The 17,949-nt window shown below is 37.1% G+C and overlaps 1 protein-coding gene across 10 annotated transcripts in view; it reads right to left on the bottom strand.

Moving 5' to 3' along the window:
• Positions 1-14,657: 14,657 nt before the first annotated feature.
• Positions 14,658-17,949, bottom strand: part of LDB2 (LIM domain binding 2) — a 401,477-nt gene continuing 398,185 nt past the window's right edge. For 9 of the 10 annotated variants that reach the window (XM_072620327.1, XM_072620326.1, XM_072620333.1 and 6 more), the window contains one exon: positions 14,658-15,978. In XM_072620327.1, coding sequence (XP_072476428.1) covers positions 15,748-15,978 — 231 coding nt within the window. In that variant the 3' untranslated portion in view covers positions 14,658-15,747. The remainder of the gene's footprint in view (positions 15,979-17,949) is intronic. The other variant, XM_072620325.1, reaches the window with a different exon arrangement.

Here is a 17,949-nt window from a genome sequence, read left to right on the forward strand (position 1 = left end):
TGATTTTCTTAATTTTAGACAATCAATAAAATGATAAATCAAGGTCTGATTTGTAGCTTGTCATTTACCAAGTGTAAATACTCTGAAAAATTTTAATTGGCTTCATACAAGCTGGCTCCATGATAAGTAGAGAGTGTTAAATACCTGGTCTTCTCCTCCTTAGAATGTACTGCATTCTCCCTCCTTGGTGTTTTTGCTCCAAGTGATCTGCCAATAGTTTGAGATTCACATACAAATGTAGCAGACACACAAATGTGGGTCCATTTACCAACAGCTCCCCTTCTTTAGCATGACCTTTCCCTCTCTTCATTGAAATAACTATGATGTTACTGAAGTTCAAACCTGCCAACTATTCTGAGTCAAGGCTTGCTTAGAATGTTCTGATGATTCAGGATCAGGCATGGAATGCAAGGAAACATTTATGGACCATAAAAAAATTTAAATTGTTTATAATAGCATTAAAAACACTAAAAATAAATAACTAAAAATGGATTAATAATAGATACATTCTCCATTGCCTCACGCTGCTATCTCACTGAACAGTGGGAACTCTACCACACTTCTGGAACAATAATCCTCCATGGACTGGGCTTTTCTTATCCCCTCATCCTCTGGAACAACCCAATCTCGAGATATCCCTAGAGATATCCTCTTTTTGCAGCTTTAAAGGGACATCCTTTATCTATCATCTATCATAAGATTTTTTTAATGCAGTCATATAAAGCTATCTATAGAGTTAGCTATAAGGTACTATCTCGCCACTATAGCTACATTTTAAATACATGTGTCAGTGTCTTACTTCCTATTTCCTCCTCCACAGTACTTTCAGGTTTGTAAGGGCTGGTTATGACATATCTAAAACTTCTCTTAACATCTAACACAGGGTTCTACATAGAATAGGTACTTACTAAATCAATAACTAGTAACCTTCTAAAGATTCAGATTTTTTCTTTCTTTTTTTTTCTGTAAGAGGAGGAGATTTGATTAATGGTTTCTAAGTTTCTTTTTAGCTCCAACGTTCTATGAATTTCATGCTCAGGATCAAATAATGAGCCGAACCTACATTTGTATATGGCTTTATATACCTCTTTCTGGTTTTATTTTCAAAATAATCCTGTGACATGTATAGCCCAAGTATCCCTCTAATTTTTACAGCTGAGGAAACTGAGAATCACAAGGGTCAGACTCCTTACCTGGGGTTATATAGCTAGTCAGTGGGGGAGAGCTCAGCATTCTTCTTCCACTGAAGCATCCTACTTTTTAATCCTATGCTGTTTTTGTGCCACAGGAAAGTCATTTTACTTCTCTCATCCTCAATTTTCTCATCTGTAAAATGGGGGCATTGGGCTAGACACTCTCCAAGAACATGCCTAGCACTAACATTTTGAGATTTTATAATTTCCTTCCCCTTTTCTGAGAGGCTGTTTTTAATGTGTTTCAATTGTTCTGCCTATTACACTATGGAAGAGGCAATCTTAGAAAGGAGTTACTACAGAAACTAAGTCCACCTGGGTTCTGAGTGACTCACTTCTTTTTATAAGTGGATATTTTATTTTACAGGGATCAAAATGCATTTTTTTTTCAGTGAATGTAAATCTCTATTTTTTTATTCCTATTCTCATTATGTTGATCTGATTTGCAGATATGAAATGAGACCATCATTGTTTCATGGTTGTCATGATCTGGACTTTGAATTAAATAGGAAAAAGTGAGCAGGCTAAATTACTTTTAAGAAAATGCACAGTGCTTTTAATAGTCCCAAGCTTTTCCCTGAAATAAAGGCTGATTTTTTTTAAACAGCAATAATTTTTAAGTGATAGTCTGTGGCTGCAAGCTATGGAATACCATGGTCACTGAACAGTTCAAGTTAGAAGTTACCTAGAAGGTAAATGAGATATGAGCAGCATGCAACATAACACGCAACAAAGAATAATGCTAGGGAAAAGGAGCAAAGGATGTTATCGGAGATGCATGACTAAAAAAGGTCAGTCAATCGTACTCTCTATTATATACAATATGATAATTATATTCTTATTAGTAAAATGTTTACATATCATATATTACATAAAAAGAAGTCCTGCAATCCCATGGTGAAGGTAAGGGATACTAAACAATATCAGGAAATCTAGAAGAAGCTCCTTACTATGTTGAATGGACTCCTTGTAGGATATACAGAAGTACATAGACTAGAGTCTTCAAGAATGAAATGGAATGCATGGATAGGTTTCAATCTGCATTATTAGAGAGTATATTTACATTGATGAGATTATGGATTCATCAGAATTTCAGAGTGGTGTGATCATTAATCTTCAAGGGTGTGAGCTATTCCTAATAAGTTAAGCACTTTCACTTGAAGCAGATTTAAACCTTGTTACTACTAGGCACTAAATCGAGTCCTTATGACCTGAAAAAGTTTAGGCAACTCCCAAAATATCTCTTCCCCATGAAAAGCTGGATATATCAGCTCAGGGTAGACAATCTTACCTAGATCTCAGACTAAGAGTCAGAGAAAGATTGCTTCATGGATCCATCTGAAATGGGAGAAAATCATCAAAATTATGTTTTATGGTTCAAACATAATGTTTGTAGATTAAATCATTGTCTCAGGTGGGGACGAACAACCCTTCTCTATACTAAAGAAACAAAGGCATGGCAAGATCAACTGCAAGATCAATACTTTTTGAAAGGAATGTATTGAATAAATCTAATAATGATATATACATGTGAACAACTTTTTTTTTCACATTTTCATATCTCCCCCAATCTGTTCCTACTCCTGTCAGTGTAGCTACTGAATCTCCCCCCAACATATCTTGTTCATTCCTGTCTCTGAACTTTTGTTCACAACATCTTCCCTAACTGGATTTGCCTCCTTACTTTTCTCTACTTATTTAAGTCTTACCCTTTCTTCAAAACCTAGATCAAGTATCATTTCCATGAAGTCTCTTCCAGTCATTTTAGCCACTGGGGAACATTGCTTTCTCTAGAATGCTGAAGTACTTAGTAACTTCTCCATAAGGATTTGCCCTTGGTTTCTTGCCTGTGTGAAAAAATAATAAACATAAATATATATATATATGTAAATATATATGTATATATATATATATACCAATTATATACAATAAATATAAAAATGTAATAAATTAGATCCATTTTTGAAACTTTGAGAATGTGAACTTTAAGAATTGGATAGAATACAGGAATCCCTTCTACAATATCCAAATGGTCACCCAACCTGTAATTACATACTTCCAATGACAGAGAGCTCAATACTTCATGATAATAATAGTGAGCACTTCCATTATGCTTTTAAGGCTGGCAGATTACTTTACATGTTACTACATTTGATCATCACAATAACCTGGCTGCTGTTATCACCATTTAACAGATGAGGAAGGTGAGATTCATTGACTTGTCCAGTGTCACATAGCTTGTAAGTGTCTTGGACAGTATTTGAATTCAGTTTTTCTAGGTCTCACACTTCATCATACTAGGGTTGCCTATTTCAGTCAATCAATCAACATTTATTAAGTACCTACTATGTGTCAGGCATTGTAGTAAGTGAAAGGGATAAAAATAGAGGCAAAAAAAACCCCTAGCACCTTCCCTCAAGGAACTTACAAGTTAATGGAGGAGACAACATACAAACATATAAATACCGAGCAAGGTATATACAGGATAAATAGGAAATAATCAATGAGGGGAAGGCACTGCAATTAAGACATCTTGAACTTAAAGATCCTGAAGCCAGGAAGGTCAATAAGCAGAGTGGAGTGCGAAGAGCCTTCCAGGCATGGGGAAAAATCAGAGAAAATTCCTGGAGTTGAGAAATGTGTGTCTTCATGGAACAGCCAGGAATCCATTGTCATGGAATTGGTGCATACATTTTGGGGAGTAAGACATTAAAACTATTGGAAAGGTAGGAGAGAGCTAGGTTATGAAGGGCTTTGAATGCCAACTAGCACATTTTATATTTGCTCCTAGAAGCAATAGGAAGCCATTGGAACTTATTGAATAGAGGTGTAACATGATCAGATGTACACTTTTAGAAAGTGACTTTAGTGACTGAATGGTGGATGAATTGGAGTGAAAAGAAACTTGAGGCAAACAGACCCATCAATAGGCTATTACAATAGTCAAGGCATGAAGTGATGACAACCTACACTAGAGTGATGGCAGTGTCAGAGGAGAAAAGGGAATGTATATACAAGAAATGTTGTAGAGGTGAAATTGACAGGCCTTGGCAACAGATTGAAAATGGCAGGGGTTTGGGGGAAGGGTGTGGGAAATGGTGAGGAATATAGGATTATGAGTCTAATGGACTGGGAGGATGGTATTGCCCTCTATAATAATAGGGAAGGTAGGAGTGTGGCAAGGTTTAGGATAATGAGTTCAAAACTGAGTTTAAGATGTCTATTATGTATCCATTATTTCATAAAACAACTTATTTCATTGTTGTAAAACTCAATTTGTTAGGAAGCTCTTTCTTCTACTGATCAGATACCTGCCTCCTTTTAGTTTGACATTGGTCTTTAGTTGTTCTATCTGGAGGTGCACAAAATTAATCCAATCCCTTTTTCACTTTATGGTACACAAGATATTTGAAGACAGTTAGGTCCTCTTAATCTTTCCTCCACCAGGCTAACCATCCCTAGTTGTTTAATTGTTTCTTATATGACATGGTTTCCAGACTGTACTATTCATGCTCTTCACAGTCTCCTGAATGCACTCCCATTTGTGAATATCCCTCTTAAAATGTGACCTTCAGAATTTAACACATCATTCTCAACGTGGTCTGCTCAGGGCAGAGTGCAGAAATACTACTATTGTTACCTTCTGGAGACAAACTTCTAGCACTTTGGGCATTCAGATTATAATTATGACTCATTAAGTTTGCAATCAACTAAAACCTTTGTCTTTCAAAGTCTTTTGATCTTTAAGCCTTTATCTCTACTCTTACACTTTGATATTTTTCTGACATAAATATGGGACTTTCCATTTATTTTTGTAAAATCTATTTTCCTTGTATTAGCCTATAATTCCAACCCGTTAGAATTTTTGAGTCTTGGTTCATTCATTCAGTGAACTAGCTGTCTAGATTTATGCCTACTGTGGATGTCTTTGATGTTACTATAGGATTTAAAGCAAGAAGGAGCTTTAAAAATAATTTGGTCATCGATAAAATAAAAGTTGAATAAAACAGGACAAAGGACAAAACCTTGTGGGATTTAGAGATCTCTAGTCTGCAACATTCTAGTCAACATTCATTGGATATGTTTATTCAGCTAGTTATAAATCCAGTTCACATTTTTTTCATCTTATTATTAAGAATATAATGAGGGAGCTTGGTCAAGTGCCTTGCTAAAATCTATATGTAATAAGTCAATTGTATTTGTTTAATCTGAATATCCTGTAGGCAATGCAGAGTAAATATGCCTAACAATAGAACTTGTTGCCTTTCTCCCCAAGTTCTCCTTTATTTTGAGCTTCCTTATTGATATGAAGGCACCCCCATTTTCTCAGTCTTCCATATTTGCAACCTTGGGATCATTCTTCCTTAAGCTACATATCTAATCAATTGTCAGATCTTCTAATCTCTAACTTCTTAAAATTTCTCTCATCTCTCCCCTCTGTCCAGTCACCCAACCACCATCCTGGTTCAAACCTGAATCACTTCTGGACTAGGGTATTGGCTTCCTAATCAGTCTCCCTACCTCAAATCTTTCTCTTCTCCAATCTATCCTCCACACAGCTGCCAGAGCGATCATCCTGTGTTTTAAGTCTGACCATGTCATTTTCCCTACTTAATGAACTCAAATGACTCTCTATTACTTCTAGGATCAAACATAAATTGCTTTGTTTGCTATAAAGATCTCCATAACTTTATCCCTTTCTACCTCCTTAGCCTACTTACATGTGCATACTCTGTGGTCCAAATATACTGGCCAATTTCCTATTCTTCACACATGATGCTCCATCTCCCATTTTTATGCCTTTTCAATAGTTCCTCCCCAAATGTGAAATTTTATTCTTCTCTTGACATCTTGGAATCCCTGGGTGTCTTTAAGAATCAGCCAAAGCATCACCTTCAGCTGGAGTCCTAACATAGAAACCTCAGTTCTAATGCCTTGATCCCCAATGTTACCTCATGTCTACTTTGTATGACTCTCAGATATATGCATATTTGTATAGACTATTTTACCTGTTAGAATGTAAATTCCTTGAGGCAGAGAGGAGCATTACACACACACATACACATACACACACACAGTCTGTAAGCAGATTATAAATTTTCCTTCAGAATGGAAATTAGAAATTAGTAGAAACCACCATGATTTCAGAAAGAAAAAGTCTTACCAGACTAATCCAATCCTCCATTTAATTTTGACAAGATTATTGGACTGATAGCTCTCTCTCTCTCTCTCTTTCTTTTCTCCCCCTCTCCCTCCCCCTTCCCCTGTCCCCCTCTCTCTCCCTCCCTCTCTCTCCCTCTCTCTCTCTCACACACACACACACACATACTCTGTCATAAAATTTGTTAGAGACTGGTGCCAAGTTTATATAAGTAGGTAGAAATCAACCTTTCCCTGCTTTTTAAAATTTAGAGAGTTTGAATATTTCTAGTTCCTTCATGATTCAGACTATCAAAAGTAGATATAAAATCACATGTGCTGTAGGGCCAGATGACTTTCTATACCCTATTACCTGTATTTCTTATTTCCTAGTAGCAAGAACAGTACTCAACAGTTGTTCCTAATACTTTGAGTTACAACTTCTCCCCATCCCTCCCTCCCCACCCATTCCCTTTGAGAAGGCAAGCAATTCAATATAGGCCATATCTGTTATGGGGGCATTTGTCCCCTCCCCCCACCCCAAAACACCGAGCATTCTGATTGCCTCTATCACCAATCTGCCCTCTCTTCTATCGGTGTTTTGGGGTGGAGGAAGGGGACAAAAGGGGAGAAACTTTGGAACCCAAAATTTTGTGAAAATGATTGTCAAAAGTTAAATAAATAAATTAAATATTGAAAAAAAATCACATGTGCGTAAATTTCAGAACTCTGGCACGTAATTCATCTGTAGCTATAGATGTGTGTGTGTGTGTGTGTGTGTGTGTGTGTGTGTGTGTATTAAAGTAACTGTTTTCCTATCATCTCACCACAGATGTGGGGTTTCACTTCCCTTTTAACCATGCTGGCTTAGCCTTAGCCTTACAACTGGCAGTTCCACCTACTCACTGAAGCCTTGCTTGCTCTCCTCCTTCTCAGGTTCCCTTTATATTTTGTCTTCTCCTATGAGAACGTAAGATCATTGAAAGGAAAGCCCATGTTGGGTTTTTTTTTTATTTGTATCCTCATTACTTAGCATAGTGCCTAATACATAGTAAACATTTAAAAGGAGTTGAGTACTCCTATATATTTATTGTCTATTGATCTTTTGACATTTGCCATCTCTAAACAAGTCTTTCTTGCAAGAAATTCCTGAACTATTCTTAATGATCTTTAACCCAGTGATCCCTCTATTAGGCATATATCACAAGAAGGTTAAGGGTAGAAAGGCCCAACACATATAAAAATATTCATAGCAACACTTTTTGTGTTGGCAAAAATAACCAAACAAACCTAGAAACAAAGTGAGTATACTTTGATGGAGGAATGGCTAAAAAAAACAAACTGTGATATACGAATGTAATGGAATATTACTGCATAATTCTCTGAGGAATTCAGAGAAATACAGGAAGACTTATCAACTGATACTGAGTAAAGAAAGTGAACCTAGGGGACACTATATCCAATGAATGTGATACAATAATGTAAAACAAAACAATGCTAAAAAGACATCTGAATTCTGAATGAAATGCAATGACCAATATCTGTTACAGAGGACAGGTGATGAAATATACCTCTTTGCTCTTAGGGGTAGAGGGATAGATGAAATCATTTTATTCCTTTTTGTTCCTCTTAATCTGCATATATTTTTTAGAAGTCTTTTTATTGTTTTTGTTTTCACAAGCTTTAACCCATTCTGAAGTTCAACCTTTCTGACACTCTTTTTTTATAGGGCAATGCTCTGTAATGGACCATTTAGATCTAAGGAAGAGAGACACAGTTTTTACTTGTAAGGAACTTACCTAGATAAAATGTATTGATCTCAGTAAATAAAAGGATGTTTGAGTAAAACCAAAGCATGAAGTGAGCTCGTGGGATGGCCTATGAGAGCATACTAGAGACTGGGCCAGCAACTAGTCAGCTCAGCCAAAACTACAGAATGACCGGAGAGGGATTCTGGAGTATTGGAGCTGATTCTGTTTACTCTGTAGAACACAAAGAGATCTTGTGTTCTTTATAAATACACCAGTTGTGGGTCAACCCATCCTTGGCACCTTTTAATTTACCCAGCATGAGTAAACTATCCAATTATACACACATAGGGTTTCACAAAATCCCTTGGGTGCTCCATGTTTGCACTTACAAACTCAGTTATTCTGACTGTGTCTCCCCTCATCCTTTCTGGGGACCATATTGCTTCACCTTCAAACTCTAGTAGAATTCAATGCACCTGGCATTTTTAAAGTGCTTGCTGTATGCAAAACTAACTCCACATGCTAGTAGGCCTCCATGAGGCTGCAGATTTTTATCAGTGTTGGTTCAATGTCTCACTCTGCGTTTGGAAACAATCTTCAGAGCCCCATGATGACAGTCAGTTCCATCCCTGTAGCAAAAAACATTCATACCTCATTCTCATCCAACTAGGTTAATTAATCAGTCACCCAACTTATTTGGCTCCTGCTTCGTGCCAGGGATTGGGGGTGCAAAGACAACTCTTCACACATCAGAAATCTTGCTCTTGAGCAGGTTACTTTCTCAAGAAGCATTTGCCCCTTTTTGCGTCTTTAACGCTTAGCGCAGTGCCTAGAACATACTGGGAGTTAATAAATGTTGATTGATTGATTATATATTGAATATATTATATTATATGGGGTGGATGACATAGGTATAGACATGTAGGTTGTGTTTGTCCTTCATTTTCAAAGTGGACCATGACATCAGAGAAATGATGACATGACTTGCACTTGACTTTGTTTTGAGTGAGGGAGGGCTACACAAGGTCACTAGCCTCACTTTCTCCTCCTGAGCCATCTGGATCCAGTGACCAGATATTCATCAGGGATGACTAGAGATGGCCCAGGATGCAATGGGAGACCTTGGCCTTTTTAGGCTGGCCTTTTCAGGTACTCACTTAGATATGTAGATATACACACATTATATGTCTATATATTTAAATAATTAATAAATATATATATTTATTATACATTATATTATATTTAATATATAATTTATATTTATAAATCATATAAATTTATATTTATAAAATTTTATTTATTACATTTATATAAAAATTTATATTTAAATATAATTAACAAATATATTTAAATATATATTTAAAATAATTGATAACTAGGTAATTTTGAGGGAGAGAACAGCTGCAGTTGGCTGTAGTTCAGGTTGGAAAAAAATGGTTTGGTCACTGTTCCCATTCTCTAAACGTGACTGAGAAGGACTTTTGGCTATTATCCCAAACCAATGCAACTTCAAAGGATTTAGACAACTACAAAAGGCAGAAGACTGATCCTGAAGTCTTTCTCCTATGCTTCATTGCGTTGGTGAACCCTTGGTTACTCTAGATTCCAGAAGGTTATGCTAACTGACCCTACCAAAGGAAAGACCACTACAGGCTCCACAGTGGATTGTACTCTTGTCTAAGGAAAAGCCCAGATAAATATAGGGAGACATCACCTGACTGGATACTGGGAAGAACTTTTTCCGTCACTGAAAGTAGATTCTCAGAGCCAGTTTTAGAAAAAGCAGAGGAGTTTCAACCTGCAATTAAGAGAAGAAGGCTCACATGAATGAGACCACAGATTCATTAAGAATTGAAGTTAGAGGACACAAGAATGTGCTCTCATCTCTGGAGGCAATTCCAAAGTGGAGGGAGGGCAGTAGTTTCAAAATGTTTTGAGGAAAGCAAGGGACCACATAAGGGAGATATGTAAAGTAGTTCCTTTGAAGGGGAAATTGTCATTAGGTGATTTAGATTCTAGTCTGTTAACGTTGTGTTCGTCCTTCATTGCCAAAGATCATGCCGTCAGAGAAATGTGTCTAAAACCATGCTCATTCGCTTCCATTAAATTAGTCCTTTCTTAATTTACCAATTCTGTCCCTGGCATCAGGTCACAAGACTTTTGGTTGTTGTTGCTCAAAACAAAGTCAAGTGCAAGTCATGTCATCATTTCTCTGATGGCATGGTCTTCTTTGGCAACGAAGGGTAAACACAATCCTGTGAGTAGATGCAGCTGGCTGAATGGGGACCCAGCTAACTGGGTAACTCACCTCCTCCTCTCCTGTCTGCCTCCCCCTCCCCCTCCCCTTCCTTCTCTCCAAAGGAAGGTAAATTTGGATGGCCAAAAGATGTCCAGTTGACTTCATATTCTGAATGTAACACTGGTGTGTGTGTATGTGTGTGTGTGTGTATGTTAGTGTCACTTTAAATCTACATCTATGTATATTTCACATATATATCTATAGATGTAATCTATATAGATATTTCATATCCATATTTGTATACAATAGTCTACATATATTGATTTTCCCCAATTATATGTTAAAACAATTTTTAAACATTTTTAAAAAAGATTTGAGTTTCGAATTCTATCCCTCCCTTCCCTCCTCCCTGAGATGGTAAGTAATCCAATATAGGTTATACATGTGCAATCATGTAAAACATATACTATTCTATATAGATTTAGCCTGACACGAATTCTGCAGGTGTGTGTAGAGATGAAAGCAGAGACCGTGATCATCAAGGGCAGGGACTGTTGTTGGTTATTTTGCTTTGCTGTATTTTATTTTTTGGTATCTTCAGCACTTGGCCTAGCTCCCAGCAGAGAGTAGGTACTTAACAAATGCTTATTGATTTGGTTTGATGACTTTATAGCTAGATGAGAACTTAGAGGTCATATAATCCCATCACCCTCACCCCATGTTATTGTATAGATGAAGAAATAGAAGCAGAGAGGAAAATGATCTGGCCAAGGTTACAGATATAAGCCAAGCTAGGATTTATACTCATGTCTTCTGATTCCAAATACAGTGTGTTTCTACCACAACATGAGTGAATATATCAGCAACTACGTGGCCATGAGAAGTGCAATCAGGGAAATGAGAGGAAGCTGGGGAATATGATACATGGATTCTTGTAGCGGTACCCTGGAAGCACTACATGGGGGAACTTCTAATGGAGGCCAAAGTCTTGGTGGAATGGAGTGGGAGCTGAATACTTTCTTTAGTCTTCCATAATTAAAGGTGTAGTGCTTAAGTGACTTTCCTGAAAGATTCCTGTGCCACATTATATAAGATGAAGATGATAAAACTAATGGGGCTGTAAGCTCTGGAGTATAAGAGCATGCCCTTGGTCCTTATTGGGGATGTATATTCAGCGAGGAAAGTTTGGGATAAAAAGAAGGACTATAGAAATAATTGTCTCACTCGAGTCCCAGACACTTGAATTCCGGATTAGGGGAAGCTTTTGGGATATTTTTGAGGGAAATAGCCAGTCAACTAACTTCAATAAACAAATCCATCTCAATAAACATTTATTAGTACCTGTCCTGTGCAAGGTCCTATTTTAGCCAATGCCTACCCTCCAAAAGCTTATGTTCTACTAAAGGGAATATATACAGAGAAAAATGTAATATAACACAGGTGATAATGGGAGTGGGATACAGAGGAGAGATCCAAAAAAAAAGAAAACCTGGAGAACATTTTCACCAGGAAGCTTGGTGGTTATGAAAGTTTCGTAGAAAAGGTGATACCTGAGTTGGGCTTTGAAGGATGAAAACAGATTCTGAAAGAAGAAAACTGAAGAGAAAAACTTCTGACATGGAGACAGTCTACACTAATGCACAGAAGTGCAAGTTGGCAGGGAAAGGTTGGGGAAGCACCTAGACAGCTGGAATGTAGAGCTGATGAAAGGGCATGATAATAAGGTCAGATAGAGTAGTCCATATCAGATCATGGTGGGTTTAGATGCCAATCTGAGGAGTTAGTGCTTAATTCCTTTGGCCATAAGGGGTCTGAGAGTTTTGAGGAGAGTTTTGGAGTGCCAACAATTTACAAATGCTTTGTTTTTTCAAAGTTTTCACACTTGCTTACAAATTGCAAAATCTATGACTTGATTTTCCTTGAAAGAAATGTATGACTTATGTCATGTCATGTTAAAACTAGGAGAGGAAGTGTGATATAGACTAGGGGGAATAGCCCAGCTGGAGTGGACCTTGGGAGACGTACCATGCAGTCAGAGCTTCCTCACTGCCCTCTCCCAGCTCCACTTTCCTCACTTGCAAAAACAATGAAGTTGGACCAGATGACTGTTAAGCTCAGATATTATATAATCCTTTTATGCAGAAATGCTCAATGTAACTCTACTGCTCTCCTTCATAACAGAAACCAAACTTTATTTGTAAAACTATTTTAAAGAAATTTTGCTCAGGAAAGCATTAGATTTCAGAATATCAATGCCTGGCTGGATTATATTGGTAATGGAAGCAATTTGCTTCTTTTAAAAATTATCCTTCTTTTCCCTTCTATTTTAAAAAATTAAGTGCAGACCTTATAGCACCTCATTATTCCAGTTCCATAAGGAGGTACAGGAACAAAATTTGGGCAAAGGGAGGGAGGAGAAGGACCACTATTTTTATTAGAAATATATTGCACTCCTCACTTTTTCAATCCTACTTAGCCCATCTGCGATTGACTTAGGCCATTCAGCCCAGGATAACATTTGCAAATGTTTCTCTTCAATTATTTGTAGAGAATCTCGTAAGGTGCACTTTGTCAAACCACAAACTCCAAAAAGAAAAAAAAAAAGAAAAGCTCTGTTGAAAAGGTAATTTAAACATAGTGCAAAGTAGCCACAGATGTTTCCAATTGCTCTCTCTGACTATCAGTGAACCACAGGGAAGTCATTATGATGATGTGAGATTAGCTTCCATTACACACTAGCAGGGAGCTTTCATTGGACCAAACTGATCATTTGTTTGAGGTCACACAGCCTGCATTTTTTTTTTTTTTGATGCTATCTGTCTGAATTCTCTGAATTTGGTGAAATTCAGAAATTTGCAGTGAGTCTTCCAGTCATTAGCATGAATTAGACAGGTTCTTCTGTAATTGAAGAATGATTTAGTGAGAGGAGGTATAGAATATCTGTTGAGGATTCTAATATATCAGAACCATGTAAATTGTTCTTCAGTTTTTTCAAATCTATATGTATATGTATGTATATATGTGGGTATTTATATCATTCATCCATCTATCTGTCTATCCAATTATGATTAAACTTTTGTATCCAAACTTCATGATAACACTGAGCAATAGATCATAGTAGGGTCTTGGCACAGAGAAAGTCTCTAACAGTATGGGGGATTTTAGGAATTCTGAGAATTTATAGAGAAACCCACTAGGGAAGGGATTCAAGAAGGGATTCTTAATGCTCTTTGGCATTCTGATGAATTCTATGGACCACTTCTCAGTAAGGTTTTTTAAAAATAATTGAAGGAAATGTTAAATTTCAGTTAGAGTTCAGTGAGAACAAATATTACATATACATATACATATATATATTTATATATATATATTCCCCCATCAATATTCATGCTCTCCCTGAAATCAATGAACTCCTTTGGGATCCACAGACCTAGGTTAAGACCCCTCTGCATTAAGACCTCCTTAAAGGAATGTCTTATCTGGAGGATGGTAAGGTCCAAGGAAATGAAGTAAGTTGTGCAAGGTCATATGAAAAGGTTGATTTAGATGAGTCCCCTTCTCTTCCTCCCCCACCCCATCATTGTTTAAGAGAACTATTCAGGGAAAAACTAGCTTCTGAACAAGTAGGGAGTATTCACTGAAGTGCAAAACATCTCTTCCATCCAGATTTGTATTATAAAACTGTAAGACCAATGACCCTTTCCTTTGAAACAGTGAATATATCTGAAGCAAATGAGAAACATGATGAGAAAAAAAAAGTTCCATGCACAAATTCTGTTTCCTTTCGAATCTCACAGAACAAGAATATGTGAATTCCTTATAGTAGAAGTGAAGTTTGGCAAAAAGACTCAAATGTGTGCTGTTATTTGGGTTCTGTGATTAACGTAAGCTCAGATTGGTATAAAGGAAAGGGCACTGGATGGTAGTCATGAGGCCCTCATTCCAGTCCTGATTCTAACTTGTCTGTCATGCAATTTTGGGCAGTCCACTTCAGCTGCCTAGGCCTTGGTTTCCTCATCTCTTAAATGAAGGGATTGACATAGGGGAGGCTGCATGGTCAAATGGAAAGAACATTGGATTTGGAGTTAGAAGACCTCACTCTGCTTCTCACTACCTGTGATCTTCAGCAGTCATTTCATCCTCATGGGCTTATTTTCCTTAACCGCAAAATGAAAGTGCTGAACTAGAGGGTTTGAAGGTTCTTTTCAGGCCTAAATCTACAATAATCCTATGGATAATAAATCCCATAGGTCACTTCCACTTTAACATTTTAGAATTTTGCTCTGATCCTAACTTGTTTTATTGCAGACATTACAAAAGGTCAAAGCACGTTGATTTTTGTTGTTAACACAGTTTATTATTGGCACACTTATTGGCAAAGCATACATAAAATACCATTGTATTATAACACACTGAATCACTGTGTCTTTACATGTGTAGCTGAACATATTAATATGTAAATGAAAAAATTAGTTCTCTTATAAAGTTTCACATAAATACACTAGAATCCAAAAAAGAAAAAGATCAACCCCGCCCCCCCCAAAAAAACCAAAAACATTTGAGGGCTTTACAAAAATATTGTACAAGAAATATACTATGAAAGGAAATAAAGCCAACTCAGATACAATAAAAACACAAAAGTTTTCCATTTTATTAAATGGTCCACAAAAATCAATGGATTACATGGCTTGAAAATATTTGGATCAACAGCAATTTTACAAAGCATAAACTCTCATAGGACTGGGTGTCTTTCCCCACGTAAAAATATTTCTCATGTCTTTGATGAAAAGAAAAAGACATTTCTTGTTTCAGTACTTGTATAAATGACTGAAGGGCTAATGATTGGCATGAGTGATGATAGGAATTAAAACTGCTGGATCCTTTTAAGGGTTAACCAATGAACAAAGACCTAACAAAAGAACAAAAGTTACATTTCAATTACTTCCCAAAAGCTGATTTTTTTTCCCTTTCTTTCTGAAACAAGAAACTTTCAGGTGCAAGTTGAAAAGCAGAAAATATTTTACAATATTAAAAAGTCATCCATCATTAAATTGAGCATGATTAATGAGATCCTGAGCACTGAGGACTTCTTAACAATATGGCCTTCATCTGATATGAGAAAAAGAAATTCAACAAAAAACACATTGTTGAAAATTTCCATGAGGTGCTAGATCACTTTCAATTATTTGAATTGAGGTCAGTGCCAGTATCCGTGTCATGTGTGAAGGCCTCCAAGAAATGTACGATGGAAGCATATTCAGAATCAATCCTCTCAATTTAAAAAAAGCAGAGAGCTTCAGTTTAGAAATAGATATCTGTGTGGAAAGTTTTCCCACCCCATCCCACCCCGGTCTCCTAAGCAAATGCTCTGAAGGAGTAATTACAAGCCACCAGCACACTAACAGTGGATGAGTAGCAGGTTGGCTTATTGAGAAGCCTGTGGTGTAGGGTTTTCAGATTTGGTTTCTTGGTTTGCAGGTGGTTTGCCACTCCATGGGCTGTTGTTCCCCAAGGCTGGTGAGTTACTGAAGTCTTCTTCATCATCCATGCCATTTGCTGCATCATACTGTGTGTTTTCTAATCTGGTGATAAGCCTTTCATCTTCATCCCCAAATTCTCCTCCCATCAGAGTTGGCTCTCCTACCACCATCACATCCTGTGAACAGCATCCAGCATTATTACAGGGGGACCTTGAGAGAGGGAGATAGCTTAAAACAAGCATGGGGGGTGGTGGAGAATTGAGTCTAACAACACACCTAGTGAAATGTGCAACAGGGGCAGATATGCCTTGTGGGCCCATAATACAACACTAGATTTCTGTGTGAAATAAACACTGTCTCCCATTATCAAGCATCCACAACTGCTTGTATCTTCATCAGAATTTGACACTCAACAACAGGCACTGAGAGTAGTCTGTTAAACTTTTTTAAAAAAAGGATTTTTCAACCAAACAATAAAAAAAAAAATATATCTTTTAAAACTTGCTCTCCTTGGAGAATTTTCCAAACCCTATTTAATCCTCTGGTGGGTATTTTAAATATCTATAACATCCGATACTTTTATTTGGGAGCTGAGGAATGCTTTGTAAACTAATAGCATATGAAGACATACATAAGTTGCAAATCTATAATATTCATGAGACTTGTATGGAACAGCTCTTCCTCTATTCCAGGGATGCCACACATTTTTATTGAAGACAGCCTCTCTTCTCCCTAGCCATCCAGGCCCTTTGATGCAACCAATATACTTGACATTCTGCTACTTAATTATGGTAATTAATTTAGGTAAAGTTTTCGATAAAAACAATGTTCACACTGATTTGACAATTTGCATAGCTAATTAAGTCATTAGCAAAAACCTGCTGATTGCCAACAAGCCCTGAATTTACCATCTGTTATTTCATGAAGCCTGTCACCTATCCCCACATAGGCAACCCTGCCACCAATCTGTGCAGTAAGAGGACCAATCTGTCCAGCTGGTACCATAAAAGGAAGATGAAGAGTGCTAATTATAATTACATTGATGAAGCTAGTAGTCATCAAAAACTGGAGCATGCAAGAGGGAAAGAATCCATCTAATCACTCCTTAAGTACAAATTGTCCTTCCATGCAAATAAGAGAACCACCTCCTGTACAGTACATCTTGGCACTACTGCAGAAGATATACCAAGAAGAGTGAGAACCTAGCTAGACCAAAGCTCCCCCCCACCTTTCTCAAGAGGAAATATGTTGGGTGACTGTGCATCTATATGCATGAGAAAGGGCACGTGGGACATCTGTATCTTTTCTTGCAGTCTGTTAGGAGACAAGGTTTGGGCACCAGAACCCTTGAAAGTGGAATGACTCCAGTCATCCAGGCTACTGATGATGACGACCAGTTATTCTCTATCTCCACCAAGTTCAGGTCAAGAGGAACTTGCCTGTAAGCCATAGCCGTAAGAATTCTCTAATATTAAGTATTATGAAATATTTGATCTAGACGTCTGACTGAGGAAAATGACTCTCCTCCCTAAGAGATTCTTAAAAGAAAAAATTCTCTTCTTTCTGTGATACTTTAAATGGAATTCTGCTTACAGCAGGGAGATGAACTAGATGACCTGTTGGAATCCTTATCTCTCCTCTGATTCCATGATGGAATATGTTCTTTGAAATAGCACTAAATAGTCATTTTTAAAGCTTCTCTCTTTTAGCCATGAACTAGAACACATCTGATTAATATCTTAGTTTTTTTTAAAGAAAATTCAAATCTTGCAATAGATGTTTTCCCCATTTTCATAATGAGATTTTTTTTTTACTGAATTCTGTAAGCAACTCCACGAGTTTCCATATTGTTAAAAAAAAAAACAAAACCAAACAATTCCTTATGCATTTTGACTTTCCTTCACTATACTGCTTAGCAAAAGCTGATAGGTAGGAATCGATGTAATACTTCAACTTGGAATATTTGGGGAATTGGGGGAAATATGAATGGATTTTGAAAATGTGCTCCCTAACTGGATGCAGTTCTTGGAAACTGATTAAAAACATACCAAAAACAACAAAAAAAAACTACCTTCCACAGGGCCCCTACTAAACACAGAGAGTGTATGTTTGGTAAGCATGGTCATGTCATGAATAGCTCAGAATTT

This window comes from Notamacropus eugenii, chromosome 6 (assembly GCF_028372415.1).
Source record: "Notamacropus eugenii isolate mMacEug1 chromosome 6, mMacEug1.pri_v2, whole genome shotgun sequence".
Taxonomy (NCBI): Eukaryota; Metazoa; Chordata; class Mammalia; order Diprotodontia; family Macropodidae; genus Notamacropus; species Notamacropus eugenii.